The sequence below is a fragment of the Eretmochelys imbricata genome, chromosome 7 (assembly GCF_965152235.1).
Source record: "Eretmochelys imbricata isolate rEreImb1 chromosome 7, rEreImb1.hap1, whole genome shotgun sequence".
NCBI classification, from domain to species: Eukaryota; Metazoa; Chordata; order Testudines; family Cheloniidae; genus Eretmochelys; species Eretmochelys imbricata.
In genome coordinates this window covers 61,049,978-61,073,026 of record NC_135578.1, presented here as the reverse complement: position 1 = coordinate 61,073,026, position 23,049 = coordinate 61,049,978, and the positions used below count along the sequence as shown (strand labels likewise).

Below are 23,049 nucleotides of genomic sequence, written 5' to 3'. Positions count from 1 at the left end.
TCTACCTTGGTCCAGGTATGAAGTGCCTTGGCATCCGTCAGTAATGCACCTCCAGCGTTACTGGTACTGAGAGGCAGATTGGTGTTGCTGGTACCGAAGAGGAGGCATTGTAAATAGGATTTGGTACCTGAATCATCAAAGGAGACGAAGAGGTTGAGCTTATCTAAAGACTTGGGAGTGTGCCCATAGAGGAGGCACTGTCCAGGGCACACCTATAAGCAGGGAAGTTCACTGACTCCAGAGCCCAGTATGGGCCAGTTGAGACCGACAGAAGATCAAAATCCTGTGTGTCCCTGCCTAGCTGTTCTCACTGTCAGGAGTATATGAGAAATCAGTGATAATTTGGCTGAATTAGTCTTAATTCTGATGATTTGTAATTTTTTAATGAGTCTGAGTGGATCTTCACCCACTACTTTATTATTCTCTTCAAATAGATTATTTTCGTAGCTAAAAGAGTTTTGCAGTGTGAACAATAACACTGTCAGTGGTACAGAAATGCAATGTTAGCCTCTTACAAATATTCCAGGAAACTTCATTTACACAAAAAGAAAAGGAGTACTTGTGGCACCTTAGAGACTAACCAATTTATTTGAGGATAAGCTTTCGTGAGCTACAGCTTACTTCATCGGATGCTTATGCTCAAATAAATTGGTTAGTCTCTAAGGTGCCACAAGTACTCCTTTTCTTTTTGCGAATACAGACTAACACGGCTGTTACTTCATTTACACAGTTTTCTTTTTCTCTTGTGTGCAGTTCAGGACAGCAAAATCCAGTTGCCAATTTCACAGCTGCGTAAAGTGTGGGCAGAAGCCGTGCACTATGTGACTGGGCTAAAAGAAGATTACAGCCGGCTATTCCAAGGGCAGAGAGCTGCAATGTAAGTTGGTGCAAATTCAGTAGACCAGGAAGAGAGATGTGAACATGGAAGACGTTTGAACTGAAAGCTGTAGGAATTAAAGGATTCTTGGATTCTTGGCCACTCTTTTGAAGTGCATTGTTCTTTTTGTCCATAAACGTACATTGTAAACCAGATGAGAACTTATCCTAATCTGTTAAATTATCCGTACTTCTATATATGATTAATATTTACCTCAGTAAAAGCAACTTCAACTTTAAAAATGAATAAGCTAGAGGTTGTTTCTCTAGCATTGTTTATTGCAGCTGGTCTGGGTTTATGGTGGCTGTAGTTTTATTCTTGAAAATGCATTTCAGCAGTAAATGTAAATTGAGAATTCAAATGGCTGGTGGTCAAGACTATTTGGTCAGAAGGAATGTTCTGTGGTCTTCATTAGGTCATAAATCATAGCAGAAGATGCTGAGCATTTTCAAAGGTGTATTTTCCATCAAATGTAATTGTATCCCAGATAAAATCTATGTTGAGTTGGAGTTAAGGTTGAACTCAAGTTAGTAATTTTGAGTAAAATTACATTGTCATAATGATGTAATTGTCCCCAAAACAAACATTAATAAGCCCAGGAAATGCCAAGTTAAAGTTAAACTTTAAAAGAAAAGATTATTGCATGATAGCAGTTGTAGTCCCAGATTAGTTTAAAGTAAACTGATGTTTAAAGATGCATTAGATTTTTTTTTCTTCTTCATAGTGTCACAAAGACCATTAGTCCATTTAAAAAAAGAGTATTCAAATGTAGCCTCTGCCCAAGATTTCAGTGAGTGTTAACTATATGGTAAATTGGAAGTTTCTGTTACTCTAAGACTGTTCGGAACACAAGGTAATTACGTTATCTTTAGAGAACCCACTTCAGAATTTAAATTTTTAACTCCTAAACTAATGGATTTACCTGCAAATACTCAGAAAATTCATTCTGTGTTCACAGTAAATGCTGTAAGTTTGGTGAGGGTACGCTGCATTCTTCTTCGTACACCAGAGTGGTCGAATCTCCACCTTATGTGCAAAACTCAACTCAGCCTTAACTGTGGAATCACGCCTAGCAGCTCCATTATATTTACTCAGTTTTATTGAATGTAGCAAAACGGTACTCCTCTCATTGAGGGGTACCTTCACAGGCTAAATTTAAAGTTTCAAAGTTCAGTTCTATGAAATAACACAAGTATCCTGTGTGTTGGAAAATGGTAGCAGTAGAATTTTCAGTGGGGAAAACTGTACTTCAGATGTTCATAAACCAGAAAAAGCTAAAAGGGATTTTCAAAAATATTTCACCATATTCCAGGAACAGATAACAGATGATGATAAAGATAGTTTTTGCGATTTTAACTATGATGGTTACTCTGTGACCAATATAATAGTACTAATATAGATTGTTCAGAGTAGTTTGCGTGTGCAGGGATAGATGGTCTTATTTATTATTGGTATTATGGTAGCACTGGGAAGCCCCAGCCATGAACATGCCCCTGTTGTGCTTGGTGCTGTACAAACACATACCCAGTCAGTCCCAGCCATGGAGAGAGAGCTCACTGTCTAAATAGCCAAGACAACTAAAATGAGGGAAAAAGAAGAATTATTCTCCCCAATTTACATATGGGGAATTGAGGCCAAGAGGGATTTAAGTGACTTGCCCAGGGTCACACAGGGAGTCTGTCCTTCTGCTGGAAACCTTATGCCAAAAGGTCGTAAAAAATTCAGTGCCACTGATGCATTTCCTTTAGATGTTAGAATTCAGGTTCTCCATGCATTGATTATAGCAGTTCATTCTTTGTTACTAACTCACAGAATTCCAGTTGTATTAATTTTAACAGGCTCTGTTCGCAATTATTGTTTAGGTTGAGTCTTCTTCGATATAATGCTAACTTAACCAAGATGAAAAATAATATGGTGTCCGCATCTCAGCAACTGAAAGCAAAGCTGGAATTCTTTCATCAGAGTATTCATCTTGATCTGGAGAGATACAGTGACCAGATGGCTTATGGAATATGTAAGTATTTTCGGAATAGTTGAAGGTCCCAGTGAAGGTCATGGTGGGTAGACAGTTCCTGCTGCAGAGAATTTGTAATGTAAAAGATATAGATAGAGGTTTGAGGATGACGACTCTCACACAAGCAAATGAACTTATTGGGGGTTCAGCACAGTTTTGTTAGTGTGCTGTATTTTTTTAACTGGGGACAGAGGTCAGGGGACCTAGTTAACATTTTTATTAATGACCTGGAAGAAAACACAAAATCATCAGTAATAAAGTTTGCAGATAGACATGGTAGGTGAGTGATGCCTTTTATCAGACCTAATTCTGTTGGTGGAAGGTACAAACTTCTGAGTTACACAGAGCTCTTCTTCAGGTCTGGGCTTTCCAATCCTGAAGAAGAGCTCTGTGTAGCTCAAAAGTTGGTACTTCCACCAACAGAATTTGGTCTGATAAAAGACATCACTTTTGTTGTGTTTCTCATATCTTGGGACTAATACTTCTGCAACACCACTGCAAACAAAGTTTGCAGATGAGACACAGATTGAGTGAGTGGTAAATAATGAAGAGGAGGTAACTGATACAAAGTGATCCACATTGCTCTGTAAGCTGGGCGCAAGCAAATAATATACGTTTTAATATGGCTAAATGTATGCAGGGAGTCCTCGAACTTACAACACAATTCATTCCTCAGAATTACGTTGTAAGTTGAAACCACTTTTCCCATAGGAATCCACGGTATAAAGGAGGGATTTGTTCCTGAACCAAGACATGATACACTATTTTCACTACAAGAACACAGATTTTTGTACTAAATGAATTATAGATGACTAACATAGCAACATCAATGTGTTTATTTGGTAAACAGCATTCAGATAAACACACAAAATCACATATGCTTTGACTTCCCAGAACTTTTTGAAGGGCTCTTGGCTGGGGGCTTCTCTGCAATCTTAAAGTGTCCAAGGAAGTTTGGACAGATGTTCTCCTCTTCTCCTTTGTAAATTTCTCTGTAGCAGCTGTTACAATGAATGGAGCTGGAAGGGGGACCCTTGAAGTTGCTTGTCTGATTGGCTTCCATGGCTAGGCTAGCTTGTTGCTGGGTAGCCTTGCCGTTTGTTTTTGATTATCTGAGCCCGGGGCCGGGAGCCAATGAGAAAGCTTGAACAGTGAAATCAGTGATTGGCTGAGGCTCAGCATGTGATGTGTGCTGTTCTCCCTGCCAGCTTTCGTCATAAGGGCGAAACAAGCGTCGTAGGGGCGAAATGGGCAGACAATTGAAAAGCGTCATAAGTGGCATCCGACGTAAGTCAGGCATCATAAGTCCGAGGACTCCCTGTACATCTAGGAACAAAGAATGTAGGTCATGCTTGCGGGATGAGGGACTCTATCCTGGGAACCAGTGACTCTGAAAAAGATTTGGTGGGAGAGGTGGATAATCAGCTGAACATGAGCTCCCAGTGTGATGCTGTGGACACGAGGGCTAATGCAATTCTGAGATGTGTAAATGGACATCCTGAGTAGTAGAGACGATTTTAAGGCTATATTTGGCCCTGGAATGCTGTGTTTAGTTCTGGTGTCCGTGGTTCAAGAACGATGTTGAACAATTGGAGAGGATTCAGAGCAGAGCCCTGAGAATGATTTAAAAACATTGAAAACATATCTTAGAGTGATAGTCAAGGAGCATAATCTATTTAACTTAACAAAAAGTAGGTTAAGGGGTGACTTGATTGCAGTTGCCAAGTACCTATATGGGGAAAAAATACTTAACAGTGAAGTCTTCAGTCTAGTGGAGAAAGGTATAACATGATCCAATGGCTGGAAGTTGAAGCTAGACAAATTCAGACTGGAAATAAGGTGTAAATTTTTAATAGGGTAATTAACCTTTGGAACTATTTACCCAAGGTTGTGGGTAAATTTGTGGGGGATTCTCCATCACTGACTATTTTTAAATCAAGATTGGATATTTTGCTAAAAGACAGGCTCTAAGAATTATTTTGGGAAGCTTCTGTGGTCTGTTATACAGCAGGTCCGAGTACATGATCACAGTGGTTCCTTCTGTACTTGGAATCTGTGGATGGCAGAAGTGAGGGAGTTCATGAGAGAAAGGGAGTAGGAAAAAGAAGAAACAGAAGGACAGTCCCATTTTCGCACATACCTTGTCATGGTAGGGTTTTGCAGGCATCGCGGTGGGCATGTCCTAAAGAGGGATTTCTAGGAGATATGGGAAGGGCATGGCTCTATGAATTTAGTTATGGAATTTTCCTAGGTAGAAGGGATGTGGGAGAAGGTGGCTGGTGGGGAGGGAAGTTGAGAATGTTGGCAGAGTGAAAGTGGGGTCAACATTGCAATAAACGAATAGAGCAGCTAGGTAGGGCAGGACTAAGTTGTCGAGGACCTTAAAGGTGAAGACAAGATGGCTGGTGCTTGATGCAAAGTGAAGGAAGAACAAGGGGTTAATGTGGTCAGTAACAAGCCAGAAAGGTGAGTGCAGCATCAGCTATTTGAATAGGTAAGTCTGCTGTAATCGATGCCAGAAAGGTTGCAGTAGTCAGAATGGGAAATGATGAAACCCTGGATGAGCATTTTGGTGGCATAAACAGAGGATAGGCTGTTACATATGGAAAAGCAGCAAGATTTATACATGGTTGGTATGTTTAGCCATAGAGAGGGCTGAGTCAAAGAAATGCCACCTGAATGTCTGTTAGGATAGTCATGTTGTTCACAGATATGGAGGAAAGGAGAGAGAGGGCTTCAGGGAATGATTACAAGATAAATTTTTCCCATGTTTTGTTTAATCTGCCAACAGAACATAATCCTTGAAGAGATATCAGAGAGGATGAGATGCTGGGTTGGATGGAGGTAGATTTGTGAGTCATCAGCAATGATGGTGGTGGTTGAAGCCATGCTTGTTAGATATGTGCACCTAGACAGGACATAGAGGGTGTCAATGATTGCGCCAATCAAGAGAGTGGGTAAAGAGCCTGCTATAGGAGTGGTTAGAGAAGCAGGAGGAGGACCCTGAGAGAATGGAGTTAGGAGAGCCATTGGAAGAGTTAAAAAGTGAGGGAGTGGTCAGTGGTGTGAGAGGCTATCAAAAGGTCAAGGAGGAAGATGATATACGAGCCCTGAGATTTGGCCTGGAAGAGGTTGTTAGAGGTTTGGTGTGAGCAGCTTCCATGGAACAGAAAGGGTGAAAGCTGGATTGAAGAGTTAGAGTGTGAGGTGTGGGATCTTGGGTTCAGAAAGGCAGTTAAGTAAAGGACTAAATTTTTTTTAAGATGGGGGGACTCCTATTGGGAAGCGAACAAACCTGAAGTGAAGAGTGAGTTGAGGGGGTAGCGAGGAAGCTGTTCTAAGCATGCTTTGCTAGGCCTCCAAAAAATCTAGTTGCTATTGTGTTGAGCAGCATTTATCTCAGTTCATTTCCTTCTCAAACCTCAGTTTGTACTTTCCTGAATCTGTTCTCTTAATCATAATCCGTGTGGCTGTCAAGATGTGTGGCACATATTCATTCCATGACCTGCCCTCCTTCCCCTGTAAATCAGAGTCTATTCATTCTGGATTCTGGTGCGAAGGAACTGAAGGGGGATCAGGGCAGCTCTGCCTTTTATACTTTGGCCTGGGAGCAAAAGCATATGGAGGATGCAGATGCCACCCTGATGGGTACTGCATTGGGAAATAGTCTTTGACTTTAGAGTGTGCATGCCCAAAACACCAAAGTGGAATGGGTATGTGGAACACATCTTGAAGAACAACTTACAAAAGAGGTGAGTAGCTGTCTTTAAAAAATCTGCCACATGTTCATTTCCTTCCCTGGAGTTCCTGCCCATTCCAAAGTTTGAATTCATTGAAGGAAGCAAGGCTTCCTTGCCCCCTTTGTATAAATTTTTTTACATTTGAAGCAATGGGCAATTGGCATTGTTGACAACTTTATACATAGTGCAGTTTTGTTGATCATTTCTCACTTTTGCCATTCTGGTGGCATGTTTCTTTTCTGTTGGAAATCTGTCTGTACATGTTCCCCATTACCATAGTATCGGAGTCCCTTGCTGTCTCTAATATATTTATTCTCACAACAATCCTATGAGGTAGAAAAGTGCTGTTACCTGCATTTTTGATTCATAGATGTTAAGGCTAGAAGGGACTGTTCTGATCATCTAGTCTGACCTACTGTTTGACACAGACAGGAGAACCTCATCCAATGATTCCTGCCTCAAGTTCATAACTTCCGGTTGAGCTATTTTTAATAGTGAGGGTGATTAAATGTAGTTACAACTGACATAGGGATGTGCTGAATTCTCCATCATTTGGAGTCTTTGAATCAAAATGGGATGTCTCTTTCTAAGAGACCTGCTCTAGCTCAACCAGAAGATACAAGTTTGATGCTGGAATGACTTGTGAAGTTCTTTGGCCTGTGTTATACAGGCCATGAAAATTTCCAAAAGTGGGAACTTGAAGTTATGAGATGAAGTTTATAGGCTTGATTTGCAAAAAGTAGCTGAACTCAAGATAACTGAAGCCATTGCAAGCTGTTTGGGTTCTCAGTACTCTTGAAGTTCAGGACACTTATTTATGTGCCTAACTGTGGACTTCAGAGTGTTTCTTTAGGCACCCATTTTCTAAATTTTTTGTCTGTATATGTATGCATTTATCTAGGTTCATTCCCAGTTCATTTGATATCTGTGCCTTTTTTGTTCATTAATCAAACTCCATTTCTTTTAAGCCTCAGAAAAGATGCTCAAAGCCTGGAAGGAAATGGAAGTAAAGGCCATCCAGTGTGCTGAGGTATGGGAGTGAAACCAGGATGCTTGATGTCTTGGGGAGGGGGACTTGGCAGGCTGAGATACTGAAAATTTTTGCATTTGGGTCAGTTTCCCCTCTGAAGCTTTACCGAGGAATAACTTATGCAGCCACAGAAGATGTGTATGGTGTAGAAAACTCAAGGGACTCTCTCAGGCAATTATAACATGTTTAAAGGAACTGAATCATTGAGTCTGACTGATGAAATACATTCACTTACATCAATGTTAAATCATGACTTATTAAACTTAAGCTATGATGTGTGCCGTAGCTGAAGCACCTGTTCAAGATGCCTCATGTACTGAGTGAAATAGCAATAACAAAATTACTATTTCAGCCAGAGATCTTCCTCAAGAAACAATTCAACTGTCACCATGTTGTTCAAATATAACAGTTTATTTCTCCATTGTACTCTTTCCATTGTCTCCTTAGAGTCCATATTAGAAACACAAGATCGTAGAAAACTATTACTCATTTGGGATTTGGGAGGTGATTTGGGAGTAACTGAGATTTTGTAGTCATTCCCACTTCCACAAGATTGACAGGGAACCAGTCACTTAACATCTTACCACTTCATTTTAAACTTGTCTTGACATCAGAGTAATTGAAATACCTAAACCCTCCACTTTGATGTTCTCTTTATAAGGCTCACTTTTCATTATGGAAGCATCTCTTATGATACTGTTCATAGCTTCCAAGGCCAGAAGGGACCACTGTGATCATCTAGTCTGCTCTCCTGTGTAACACAGGCCACAGGACTTCCCTGAATTAATCCTGCTTGAACTAGACCATCTCTTTTAGAAAAACATCTAATCTTGATTTTAAAATTTCTGGAGATGCAAATCCACCACAAACCTTGATAAGTGTCACGGATCCACAGGTTTGGTGCTACATCCTTAGCTTTTGAACAGTCTCTTGGAGGAATCCCCTTAGTATGCCAGACCCTCAAGGGGTCTCATTCTTCCTTCAAGGAAGACAATGCAGACTCAGTGCATCCTTGATTGGAGGCTCCAGCATTCCTGCTTCACAGCATGAATTCTGCTCAGCAAGTCCAACTGAGAAAGACTCCTGGTAGAGACTTGTATGCTCTTCAGGGACTAATGCACCCTAGCCAGTATTTCCAATGACATCCTAAACAGTGTTTTCAAAACAAAGTAGGATTTATTAGAGACACGAGTGAGGTAATATTTTTTTTCCCAGTCCAGTAAAAGATATTACCTTACCTACCTTCTGTCTCTAATATCCTGGGACTAACATAGCTACAAATACACGGCATACAACAATGTAGGATTTATTAGTCAATTGGAACACAGCGCTGGAAGTCCTTAGATTAGCAAAGAGAAATAAAGGTTAAAGCACAGTCCATTCAGGTCAGCCTAGAACATTTCACCAGCCGAACCTAAATTTACTTATGGACAGTTTATTGCCCTTGCTCTTGTGCTAACATTGTCCTTTAGCTTAAATAGCTCTTCTCCCTCCCTGGTGTTTACTTCCCTCATGTGTTTATAGAGTGCAATCAGATCCCTTCCCAGCCTTCATTTTGCTAGGCTAAGAAAGCCAAGCTCTTTGTCTCTTCTCATAAGAGAGCCTCTCCATTCCCCTGATCATCCTTGCAGCCTTACTCTGCACCTCTTGCAGTTTTAATTACTCTTTCTTGAACATGGGTGACCAGAATTGTATACAGTATTACGGATTCCTTGTATAATGGTATTAATACTTCCCTATCTCTGCTGGAAATACATCACCTTATACGTCCGAGGATCGCCTTTATCCTTTTCATGGCCTTGGTACATTTGTGGCTTATAGTCATCCTGTGATCAATACACCCAGGACTTTCTCCTCCTCTGTCATTTCCAACTATGAGCTCCCAGTTTATAGCAGAAATTCTCGTTTTTAGCCCCTAAGTACATGACCTTGCACGCTGTACTATTACATGTCATCCCATTTTATTCCTCCAATCCTCTAGGTTATTCAGTTCTTACTGGATAATATTTTTCCTCCTCTGTGTTGTGTTGTCAGTGAATTTCATTAGTACATTGCTACTTTTTGTCCCGAGATCACTAATTAAAATATTAAATAAGAACTGTCCCAAGACTGATAGTTGGGAGGCTCCACTAATAACCTTCTTCCAGGCACAACCCATTGTTCTTTCCCTTTTAGCCAGTTTATATTCTCGAATTCATCTAATAATTTCCAACGTGGAACTTGAAATCCAGGTAGATTTGATTGATTGTATTTTCCTGGTCTAGACTATCATTTATCTTACCTAAGAAAGTGGTTAGTGGTGTGATCTGCCTTTTGTAAACCCATGTTGCATTTTGTCCTATTTTCCATTTACCTCCATGTCTTTAAAGAAAAGATTAATTAAAGTTTTTTCCAAAGTCTTGCATGCTATTGAGATCAGACTAACAGGTCTGTAGTTGCCTGGAGCCTTTTTTCCCTTAAACTGCTTTTGATAGTCTCCAGTCTATATGGTACTACTATCCATTTACTAGATTTATTAAAAATCCTTGCTGCCGAATTTGTAATGTGTGCCAGTTGGTCCAGTATTCTGGGATGGAGATTATCCAGTCCCTCCACTTTGAATTTAAAGATTGGATGGCTCTTTTTAAAAGATAAGCTCCAGCTCAACTACCAGATGTGGGTTTAATGCAGGAATCGTTGGTCTGTTTTCAGGTCTGTGTTGTGCAGGAGCTCAGACTGGGTGATCATAATGGTCCCTTCTAGCCTTAACATCTGTGAAACCTTTATTCCACCACAATGTTGATTTTGTCTTGGAATTGTACTGTTGTTTTCTCCAAAACAATAAAGCATCACTTCATGTGTTCTGGAAGTAGTTGTGGGCCAGTCAGATAAATATATTGAAGCAGCTTTTACACAGTGCATTCAGATGGTGGAGGTGATTCCTATATTAGTGTTGCCTAACACTTTGCATTTTATTTATTTAAATAAAGTGTGTCCTGTGGAAGTGGGGTGTTATATAGAGTCCTGTCCCTTTCCACAAATTGCTCAACCTTTTTTTCTAGCAGGGGCCAGTTAGGAAAGGCTCAGTTTAAAGGCTTCAGGATCTGACATCCATAATCCTGTTCTTCTGGATAGGGGAGTTTAGGGTCCTACCTCTGATCTTTCTGGATGTCCATAAGATGTGGGGGATTCCCTCTTGATCGTTGTGCTTGCATGACACAGGAAATGTGTCCTTGGTGCTATTGCCAGCACACTAGCTGAATTATGGTCTTTACTGCAGCTTCCCCTGTTGACCATTCTTTGTTCAAGTGTCCAGGATGATTAGAAAATGCTACATCTAGTGTTTCCTCTGGTCCTCCTGAATCAAGGAGGATGTCCATATGTTTCCTTGGTGTTTTTCCCCTACCAGCCTAGGTATGCCATTGTAATGTCCAGTGTCTGGGTCCCGGCAGATTTAGTTTGATGACTTGGACCTCGAGGTCCATCTCCCAGAGTAATTGGTAGACGTTCTCTTCTCTGTCTATAGCTAGTACTGGAAGCCTTCTAATCAGTGCACTCTCAGGGTAGCTTTAATGCCACGTCAGCATCTAACAGAACTTGTCTTTGGGTCATATTGGGTGGCTTGACTAATAAGGCTTAGTCTCAGCACTCTATTGCATGTTCCTGTCTTGAGCACCCTGAAGATGGAGCAGTGTTTTGATCCAAGTGCTGCTTCCACCTGGATTCTTTTTCTTAAGAATTAAGAAGTTAAGGTTGTCTTGTCAAACTCCAGTTGTTTCTCTTAGAAGGATAAGTGACATTTTTATTTTATCCTCAGGGTTTTTTCAACCCAGAGTACTTTTTGAAACTACTACCAGGTTTCTTGAACTAGTATAGTTGCTCTGTATCATTTCTGTGAGGGGACAACTTTTCTTTCTTATGGCTTAACTTTCATGCATTTCCAAGGAAACAGATGCAGTCACCTGGATGTCAGCAGAACAATCCAATTCCATTTGATTAGGACACAGTCCATCTGGAATTCAGATACCTAATTCATATCCTTGCTGGCAAAATCAAAGATCGAAAAGATTCAAAATCTACCATCTACTGATGACTCAGTTTAGCTATTTTAAAAGAATTTAGGGAAAAAATCTGAACATCTACAAGTCTCAGAGCAAGGTCAACTCATTTGATTCCATAACCTGGGTAGAAGAAATGGAACCTCTTATGAGAAGAATTGCAGATCTCTGGCAATCAAAGCGTATGTTGATCAGACGCAAGGAGATACAACACCTTCTTCCAATGCTGTCTTTGGTCAGAGTCATTCAGTCTGCCATTCTCCCTACATGTGTGTCCTCATCTCATCCTGGTCTCTTCCATACCCCACACTTGGAGTAACAGTATGTTCACTTGTCAACATGACTCCAGACTAGTAGATTCCTTCTACGTGTGAGAACAGACCATATGGACTTACCGCAAGTTTGTCTCCTCTTAACAGAGGGAATCACTACAGTGGCATTTTCCTATTCAGGTACATAGTTTATCTATTTATAGCTTTTTAAGTTTTGCAAGTTCTGGAAGCATCTCAACTTGGACTGTAATACAGTTCCACAGCTTATATATGGGAGCAGTTTTGGCACCAAAATTGAGACTATCTGCTGATTCTGTGGTCTTGTGGATGTGGTTAACGCAACAATGCTGACTCTAGAGGAATCCTTTGTTAGAAGAAGATACATTTTCAGTTTGTTGGTATTGTCTGTGTCTATCCAAGGTTGTTGAGGGTATCGTACATTGTGTGGAAATTGGTCTGATTTCCGTAGTAGAACTATAGCAGCAGCTGATCTAGTGAATGATTATTGTCCCTCAATGACAGCAAGACTCTCACTTTCAGTAAATTGTTTGTTCCACTCTGATTCACTTGTCTATTGAACAAAGTAATTTGGGGAATCTTTGTTGATTTTTATGTATTTCTGCTCCTGAAATTGTTTAATACGTGGACTGTCACTTTCCAGTCAAAACTTGAGATCTATGGCGAGTTATTTTTTCTCATTAGGCTGGAGATATCGGATACCTAGATGAACAGATTATGGCTCTGCACACAGAGATTGTGGAACTGCAGAGGAGTCCATATGCAAGGCGCCAGGGAGATGTCATGGAGAGTCTGTAAGGAAAAGGGCTATTCTCTCATACTTGTTGAAATCATTTTACATTGTAACAGGTTTTATATTTTTTGTTCTTTTTTGGTTTTATTCTCCATTTTGAAGAGGTTAAAGTAAGTGTGTGGGGAGTGGGAGGGGGAAGAGTGGGTGTGTTTACACTTCAGTACTCTAGAATTATATACCCAGGCTATTTGAAAACTGCACGCTTGAGAGAGCTAAGGTTTTTCTTGCTTTGTTTTTAGCCCAAAGAGGGAAGTAAACTTCATTGAGCCATTATTGTATGAAAATGACAATATTTTCTCAAACATCAAGTGTTTCAGATGTGGTTTTGGAGCAATAATAACATTTGTTTAAAAAAAAAAACAAACAACCTTGAACTTGAAAATCGTTAGTATATTCCATTTAAATCCTACTTTAAAAGAACATAAGGGTTGCAAAGTGAAGCACTCAAGTTAGGAAGTGCCAAAGTAAAGTTTGCACATGCAGTCTTAACTTTGTCCCTTTGTGCATACGTATAACCATATAGCCTGTAGTTATTGGATCTGTTATTTCCAAAGAAACTCTGTTCTATACAGTGCTCAGTGAATGTGTACTAACCGAGGTAGGTGTCTTCCTGATCTCTGCTTTATTCACTGTACATCCCTGAATGATTCCCTACACGCTGTCCATCCTGGGCGTTCTGGGGCCATATCTGCTCTGAGTTACGCTGCTGTCAATTCAGAGTAAGTGCACACATTTCAGTATATTTACTTTGGAGTGAAAGCAGCCAACGGGGGCAGGAGGAGGGGTGCTGGTTACTCTCTGATAATGGTAGTGGATCCAGCTGGCTTGGTGTGCAGTCTCCAGCAGTGCCACAGGTCTGATCGAGGCTGCAGACTACTGTCTGATGTGTTGATGAGTAATTTGTATCGTGAAATTGCTGGTTCGGCATTGGGGTTCAGAGTGGGTGGAGGAAGCCTACTTGAAACGGATAAGGGAAAAAATGTGCTGCTGAGTATGTAACCAATTATCACGTAAACCACAGACAGGCCGAGAGCAGGAAGAAATGTCCCTTCCCTTCCTGAGTAAGTGAATGTTTAGAGCCAGGAAATGAGAAGAAAGGATGATCTTGTGGCTAAGGCACTGGACAGAGGCACAGGAGATCTCGTTTTTCCCCCAGTGTGTCAGTTTCCCTGAATGACTTTGGGCAAGTCACTGTTGCGGGGGGGGTGAAGAGCAGGCTGGGTGCCTGGCCTCTTGGCAGTTGGGGGCTGGCAGGGTTGAGAAGCAGACTGGGGTATGATGGGGTGGGGATTTTCTCTCCATCCTTGTCTCAGATTTTCTCTCCTCTGTTATTGATTTTTCAAGCACCAGTGCATACCAACAAGCACCGGGCTGGGATTAGGGCACAAGAAAGACTGCTGGATCTTCACACTTGTTTGCACAGCATCTAAAACTTAATTGAGGGAGTTGAATGCTAATAAGCTCTCCTCCCCCTACATTACGGGTGCAGTGTAGTGGTCTGCTGTCTAGTTTGGGGGTGCCAAGAAGAAGGCCATCTTTTAGCTATTTCCAGTGCTTATTTAACTCATGACGAACTGGCAGTGGCTGTGTAAGCCCTTGTGATCTTGAGACATCAGCTGTTGTAATTCCCTCTTGTGGGGCTATCAGCAAGACTGATGCACCGCTTGCAGCTCGTTCAGATTAAACCGCATGACAGCTTGCGAATTTGAGCTGTTGAGCATATTCAGTCTGCATTGTGTTCTTTACATTAGTTGCCTATTAAGTGGCAGATTCAGTCAGTTATCCTTACTGGTTTATAAAGCTCTGAATGGGACTGGCTCTGGTTATATTTGAGACTCCCTTCTTGAGTCTCTATCTAATGGAATTTTGCTCTCCCACACCACCTGGTACTTAGGGGTTCTACCATCATGCCTGAAGCAGGCCTGCGGTTGAGCCTTGGCTGTGGCCGTCCCTGCAGTGTGGATCTCCCTCCTTCCTGAAATCTGGCTACTTCATCTCCCCACTCAAAAAACACCAAAAACTTGGTTTTTTCGGAGGTGTTTTTAAATTACTCCTGCTGTTGCTGCTGTTCTGTTTTTTTTTCTTACTGTTTTTGTTTACCCACCCTGATGGTAATTTTGTTGAGGTTGGGGTATTTTCTGATAGTTAACAAGAAAATGCTGTTGTGGTTGTTCAGCAACCCCAGCATTTTTGTGGAGGAGGGTGCTCTATACATATATTATTACTGGGACAAAACACAGGACATTTGACTGGAATATGTGATTCCCTTGAAACTCCTCTGGGGGTGAGTAAAGGTGGGTGGGTGGGCTGGCCAAGGAATGGGAGATTCCAGGTTTATGAATGGTCTGCATGATGGGAGAAACTAATCTGCTGTGAAAGATTATGCTGAACTTTTTGAAATAGGAAAGGGAGGATTTGACATGACATTGGAAGCTTCCACATGTAGCCGCTTTTGAGTTATTTAAGGTAGGCACAGTATCAAAACTTACTTTAAAGGGAGAAAGAAATGTACCTTTTTGGTGATCTCTTCCTTGTACTCTTCCCAAATGTCCACAATGGAACTGAGAGCAATCAAGGAAACATGAGTGCAAATGGGGAATTTGTCAGGCAGTTATACAGAAGAAAAGCAAACAAAGTTACTAAAATCAAACCTTCAATGTTTAAATGTTATATGGGAACAAAATCCTGGTAGATTTTATGGAAATAATAAATATGTTCAAAGTAATTGAAGAAAGCATAGAATTAATGCCATTTAGACTGAATATCAGCAAGGTAAATACAGAATTGTGAAGAAAAGGGGACATCTTTTTAGGAAATGTGGACTTCTATCATGGAATGAATTGACATGGATTCCTAATGTTGGAGGGGCAGGATATCTATTAGTAAGATTTAAAAATGGTCTCTATCTTAATAAAGACCTGAATATGAAATCTTGTTACTCTTGAATATTACAGATGATCAGTTCCTCTGTGTGTGTGAATACATGTATGAAGTGATTTCTTCTTTTTGCAGTGAACAAAAAGCCATAGAACTATACAAGCAATTAAAACCAAGACCTCCAGGTACGGAACAGGCTTATTCTATGACCTACATAAAACTCAAACCTTGCAAGTAATCTTTGCTTTCAACAGTAAATATCAGACTTTTTACATTTCCATTTGCAGCAGGGCAGAGGGAATGCTGGGAAAGGAGGGGTGGAGATACACTTAGAGTGATGGGGTGAGGAAGACCGCAAAGTCTTGGTGGGAGCTGAGGGGAGTGGTTTGATGGTGTGCCTGTCCAAAGACATAGGTGGTGAGTGGAGGAAATGTTGGCAACATTTGTGAGTTGTGTAAATAACATCATATATCAATTTCACTACCAAAAAATTACATGGCCCATAAAATGTAACTTGTTTAGTGATCCTTTTCATTACACGTTCTTTTATATAGTGTCAGAACTGCCACACCCCTTAACTTTGGCCTGGACCTGACCAGGTGGGTCTGGGGTAGAGGAGGTAGGTGTCATGATGTATATATCAGTCCGGTGTTACATAGCATCAGCTATAAGGTAAAAGGTGATAGGGTTCTGGTCTTGTTGTCTAAGGCTTAATTGCTCCAGGGCTGTGCATGCTGTTAACCCTTCTTAGTCAGTTACTAAGGTTTAAAGAAAATCATGCAGATCACCAACCCAGCCTTGTTGCTTAGATCTTATTTTAGTGTAGGATGGTACCGTCAAAACCTTCTATGCTACTTACAGCGCTTTCAGTTTGTCAGGTCACTGTCACTGGCCAAACCCAAGCAGACACCCAGATGAGAGGGGAGAGAAGAAGAACAGATGCTCTAATGTGATCGTAGTGCCTTGATGGGCCACACTGAGAATGTCTACCCTATTACTTACAGTCTGCCCTGAGTGAAACAATCTGCCAAACTGGTGGTTTATTCTAAAATTAGATTCACCAAGCCAGTAACAAAATAGCTTCTGAAGTATTGCCACCCTTACTTTTGTGCTGCTGCTGTGACACTACTGCTTCAGAGTTAGGCAGCTGGATGGCAGCTGCTGCTCTCCAGCCATTCAGCTGGGAAGGCAGCACAGAAGTAAAGGTGACAATACCGTTTTTCATGGCTGTGAATTTGATAGGTCCCTAACCATATTTAAAGTTCTGCCACTCCCAAAGGATCAGATACATTGCCCACCAGATCAACTAATATTTTAGATCTTACCCAAATGCATGCTTACAACCAATCCTTATTAACTAAGTCTAAGATTTATTAATATATAAAAAATATATATAATATATATAAAAAGAAATATGTATTTCTAAGAGCTCAATATACATACAAATGTGTGTAAAGTTCTTAGGTCAGCTTCGTAGCCGAGATGGTAAGGCTGCTGATTTGTAAAAGTCTTTCTGGAATCCATATAAAAAGGTTACAGTCCAATAGACAGTCCAGTTATAGAGTCTGTTCACGTTCTTCCATGAGAAATTCAGGGTAAACCTGGAAACCTCAGTCTTATGGCTTAGACCTTCCCTGTTAAAGTTTAAGCAGACCTGAGATGAAAAGGATCAGTCCCAAAGCTTCCTTTATAGTTGAAGTAGGTAGGGCACTGACAGGTAACTCTACCATGTGGGCTTTGATGAAAGTGAGCTGACAGTTTGTGATCTCTATTCAGTGGGTCCTTTCACAGACAATACTTCTAGCAACAGCCATTCAAACTCTCAAGACAGTTCACAGGTAGTTACTATTTGGAATTACAAGCTTTGAGAAGAGATGAGGACAATAATATTATTACACCACCAGTCCCATCTAAATGATAATATCCCCCTTTGATCTCTGAGTCAATAGAATATAGTAATGAAGCATTAGAAGATAGGAACAGGATTTAGCAACTACAAGCTAATCAGATCACATTGTTAGATTTCTACTGGGATGCAGGCAAACAGATACATTTAGCACTTACTCTTTGATTCTCTAACCATACAGGCAAAAAGGATATTCTAGTCTACTTAACATGGCTTTGATAACTATCTACGAGGAATGGCCCTGAGTGTTAAAGACAGAGAGAGGAAGAACACTTTTTTTCTGAACTGGTGATGGGGGTGGTAGTTACTGTGAGCCTCAAGCTGGAGTCACACCTCTTCCACTGGGTAGGGGAGTCCTGGCCCTGGTTAGAAGGTTGGGCTGGAGCTGGTGGATGGTGTTTCTTCCTGTTCCCATGCCAAGAGCCAGAAGGACAATGTCAGGGGAGCAGGTAAAAGCCACACCTCGGTCTGGTTAGGTAACCCTGAGAAACATCATGGTCTGAGGTTGACAGGGCTCAAGGCTTTATAGAACCAGGAGTTGATGCAGAAAGCAAAAGTCAGACATGGAACAAACAAAACAACCAAAATGCAGTTGTGCCACACCCTGTCCCTCCAGTTACCCTAAATGTTATAAGAAGAAAAGGAGGACTTGTGGCACCTTAGAGACTAACCAATTTATTTGAGCATGAGCTGTAGCTCACAAAAGCTCATGCTCAAATAAATTGGTTAGTCTCTAAGGTGCCACAAGTACTCCTTTTCTTTTTGCGAATACAGACTAACACGGCTGTTACCCTGAAACCTAAATGTTATGCTTCAGTTCATGGAAGCTGATCAGCCGTCCTCCCAGAGTTTCCCAGTGGCCTTTTTAACCCATGCGTATGGAATTGTTGAGCAAGATCACTATGACGGACACTGCTGTCCTAAAACCTCACCAAGAGCTCAGCCTTTGTAACCGTTTCCTATATGGCGGAGGTGGTCCTACTGCAGTAGTACCTAGAGTTCCCCGTCAGGAATGAGGGCCCCATTGTGCTGGTCACTGGACATATAGAAAAAACAAAGGCAGCTTTTGCCCCCTGAGAAGCTCACACTCCTAGTAGAAGGAGTTGGAACAGATGGATAAACAGTCAAGTCCTTCTTAGCATTGTTCTGGTTAAATGATTTTTTGGCTTTTTCTCAAAGGTCTGGAAAAATATCTCATAGGCCTTAAATCCATTAATCTATCTGTGGTAGCCAGTCCTGTGTCTGATTTCACTCCCATGACCTAGTCAAGTGTAGCTGATCAAGCTAGCATGCAAAAAATAAGTCTATCCATGGCACCACAAGTGATGGGAGGGGCCAGGCACCTGTGTATATACTTATGGGCTTAGACAGGCACATACTCAGATGGCTAGCTGCCACATCACCACTTACAGCTATACTTCTATTTTTAGCTCTCTAGCTAAATGAGAACTAGCGCGGTTATGCCTCTTTGAGTTGGAAGTTACACCTCTAGCTCAAAAATTAGATGGACTTTTAGGGAGTGCTTTGGTGGAGGCCTGGAGTGGGAGTGCTGTGGAGATTGTAGCACCCTTCTCTCTGAATGTCCCAACTTGTGCACATTTACATACTCACATGTGACATTCTCTTCATTTATTAGTTTGTTACAGTTATTATTTTGGGGGTTTTCAAACGTTTATCGAGTGTTTCCTGCTTACTTAATAATTGTATCCTGGGCTAAACAAACTCTGAAAACTGAAGTCCAAGTCAAGTTAGTCCCAGGTTTCCATTTTTACTGCGTTGATGAGTCTCAAGTTAGTGCTACACTGAAATCATAGAATCATAGACTTTAAGGTCATAAGGGACCATTATGATCATCTAGTCTGACCTCCTGCACAACACAAGCCACAGAATCTCACCCACCCACTCCTGTAACAAACCTCTAACCTATGTCCTCCAGCAAGTGACCCATGCCCCCACGCTGCAGAGGAAGGTGAAAAGCCCCCAGGGCCTCTGCCAATCTGCAGAATCTAGAGGAAAATTCCTTCCCAACCCCAAATATGGCGATCAGCTAAACCCTGAGCATGTGGGCAAGACTCACCAGCCAGATACCCAGGAAAGAATTCTCTGTAGTAACTCAGATCCCACCCCATCTAACATCCCATCGGGCATATCTACCGCCAATAGTTGAAGATCAGTTGCCAAAGTTAGGCTATCCCATCCCCTCCATAAACTTATCAAGCTTAGTCTTGAAGCCAGATATGTCTTTTGCCCCCACTGCTTTCCTTGGAAGGCTGTTCCAGAACTTCACTCCTCTGATGGTCAGAAACCTTCATTTAATTTCAAGTCTAAACTTCCTGTTGGCCAGTTTATATCCATTTGTTCTTGTGTTCGCATTGGTACTGAGCTTAAATAATTCCTCTCCCTCCCTGGTATTTATCCCTCTGATATATTTATAGAGAGCAATCATATCTCCCCTCAGCCTTCTTTTGGTTAGGCTAAACAAGCCAAGCTCTTTGAGTCTCCTTTCATAAGACGGGTTTTCCTTTCCTCGGATCATCCTGGTAGCCCTTCTCTGTACCTGTTCCAGTTTGAATTCATCTTTCTTAAACGTGGGAGACCAGAACTGCACACAATATTCCAGATGAGGTTTCACCAGTGCCTTGTATAACGGTACTAACACCTCCTTATCTCTACTGGAAATACCTCGGCTGATGCATCCCAAGACTGCATTAGCCTTTTTACAGCCATATCACATTGGCGGCTCATAGTCATCCTATGATCAACCAATACGCTGAGGTCCTTCTCTGTTACTTCCAAGTGATGCATCCCCAGTTTATAACAAAAATTCTCGTTATTAATCCCTAAATATGACCTTTCACCTTCAAAATTTTTTCCAAGACCTTGCATACTACAGATGTCAAATTAACAGGCCTGTAGTTACCTGGATCACTTTTTTTCCTTTCTTAAAAATAGGAACTATGTTAGCAATTCTCCAGTCATACCATACAACCCCTGAGTTTACAGATTCATTAAATATTTTTGCTAATGGGCTTGCCAGTTCCTTTAATATTCTTGGATGAAGATTATCTGGGCTCCCTGATTTAGTCTCATTAAGATGTTCAAGTTTGCCTTCTGCTTTGGATGTGGTAATATCTACCTCCATATCCTCATTCCCATTTGTCGTCCTACCGTTATCCCTAAGGTCCTCATTAGCCTCATTAAAGACTGAGGCAAAATATTTGTTTAAAAAGGTCTCTATCCATATCCAGATCGGATCCCGGCAGTCTATAGCACACCCCAAGCACTATCCCAGGGAAGGCTCTAGTAGCTTTCTTCCCCAATGTGATTTTTGCCCAAACTCAGAAATGCTCCTTCTACCTTTTGATTCATGCACTCTTGTGACTTTTCTTCTATGCCCAATGTCCTTGCAGTTCCTCATCCTCATGCCCACAATAAACATGATCGCTTTCTGGCATCTTCCCTTCCTTGCCATTGCATCTAACATTCTTAATCTTTCCCTCTGCTCCTCCTTCCCCACTTTTTAAATTATACTGGCTGGCGTGATGGTGGGGAGGGTGGCAGAAATTGAGACGGCCCTGAATATTGTGGCGAGGGTATTCTAAGGGCAGTCAGAGGAGGGATTTTTGCATAGCTATGTGATGGGTAAATAGCTGTAGTCATTATGGAAAGTAGTGCTTGGGTAGAGTGCCTGGAATTGTATAGCGAGTGTGGAGAGGTGGGTGATTAGTGTCAGCTCCCCTGTGCTCTGACTGGTTCAGATGATTGATGTGTAGTATAACTGCGTGCACCGGAGAAGGCTTTTTGATTTAGTAGACTTAACCCCCTTCTTTTTTAATTGGGTCATAAATGATCTGGAAAAAAGGATGAACAGTGAGGTGGCAAAATGTGCAGATATAAAACTACTTAAGATCATTGAATCCCAAGCAGACTGTGAAGAGCTATAAAAGGATCTCTCAGAACTGGGTGGCTGGGCAACAAAATAGCAGATGAAATTTAGTGTTTATAAATGCAAAGTAATGCCCGTTGGAAAACATAATCCCAACTATACGTATACAATGATGGAGTCTAAATTAGCTGTTGTCACTCAACAAAGACATCTTGGAGTCATTGTGGATAGTTCTCTGAAAATATCCACTCAATGTGCAGCAGCAGTCAAAAAAGCAAACTATGTTGGGAATCATTAAGAAAGGGATAGATCATAAGACAGAAAATATCATATTGCCTCTATATAAATCCATGGTACGCCCACATCTTGAATACTGTGTGAAGATGTGGTCGCCCCATCTCAAAAAAGATATATTGGAATTGGAAAAGGTTCACAAAAGGACAACAAAAAAGATTAGGGGTATGGAACGGCTTCCATATGAGGAGAGATTAATAAGGCTGGGACTTCTCAGTTTGGAAAAGAGACTACTAAGGAGGGATACAATTGAGGTCTATAAAATCATGACTGGTGTGGAGAAAGTAAATAAGGAAGGGTTATTTACTCCTTCTCATAACACAAGAACTAAGGGTCACCAAATGAAATTAATAGGCAGCAGGTTTCAAACAAAGAAAAGGAAGTATTTTTTCACACAACACACAGTCAAGCTGTGGAATTCCTTGCCAGAGGATGTTGTGAAGGCCAAGACTATAACAGGGTTCAAAAAAGAACTAGATAAGTTCATGGAGGATAGGTCCATCAATGGCTATTAGACAGGAAGGGCAGGGATAGTGTCCCTAGCCTCAGAAGCTGGGAATGGGTGACAGGGGATGAATCACTTGATGATTACCTGTTAATTCCCTCTGGTGCACCTGGTATTGGCCACTGTGGGAAGACAGGATACTGGGCTATATGGATCTTTGGTCTGACCCCGTATGGCCACTCTTATATTCTTATGTAGGTCTCTATTTCTTTGGCAGAGCTTGTTGGGTAAAATCCTTCTTTGACCTGTGGGTTTGTGTCTGAACTGTTTGCTGAGAAGCACTCTGCTAACCAGACGATTGGTATCCCTTCCAGATCACGCCTACAGTGACAGCACTGACATGGTGAAGATTATCGTGCAGACAGTGCAGAGCCAGGATCGAGTTCTCAAGGAGCTCTTTGGACACCTTAGGTACCAGAAGAGCTTTCCTTTCTGGAGGAAAACAGAGACAAGATACAACTTCCATCATTCTGAGCTGGAGACCTTTTAACATACTAATTCTGTTGGGGAGCAGAGAGAGCCCTTGCATTCATATTCCAAGAGCAAAATCTTCATTCAAAGACCGTTCAGATTGCTGAAGGGCACATTCCCATCACTGTCCCTAAACCTTCAAAGCTAGTAAAGGGGAAGATCTGTCTCAGAACTTGCTATACATCCCCCCTCAAATTATCTGTTGTCAGTGGGGCACTGCCGCTCCCCACCAAGAATTGCTTTTCCTTCAAGGACATGCAGACACTCTATACTCCTCACATTCATTTGACTCATACTGTAACACAACCCCTTAACACTTTTCCTAAAAG

General features: G+C 41.3%; 1 protein-coding gene across 1 annotated transcript in view; it reads left to right on the top strand.

Moving 5' to 3' along the window:
• Positions 1–23,049, top strand: part of CHUK (component of inhibitor of nuclear factor kappa B kinase complex) — a 79,501-nt gene that overhangs the window by 44,911 nt on the left and 11,541 nt on the right. The window contains exons 12-17 of the mRNA XM_077823433.1: positions 754–877; positions 2,740–2,891; positions 7,600–7,661; positions 12,673–12,782; positions 15,794–15,843; positions 22,564–22,660. Of these exons, the coding sequence (XP_077679559.1) occupies positions 754–877; positions 2,740–2,891; positions 7,600–7,661; positions 12,673–12,782; positions 15,794–15,843; positions 22,564–22,660 (595 nt within the window). The remainder of the gene's footprint in view (positions 1–753; positions 878–2,739; positions 2,892–7,599; positions 7,662–12,672; positions 12,783–15,793; positions 15,844–22,563; positions 22,661–23,049) is intronic.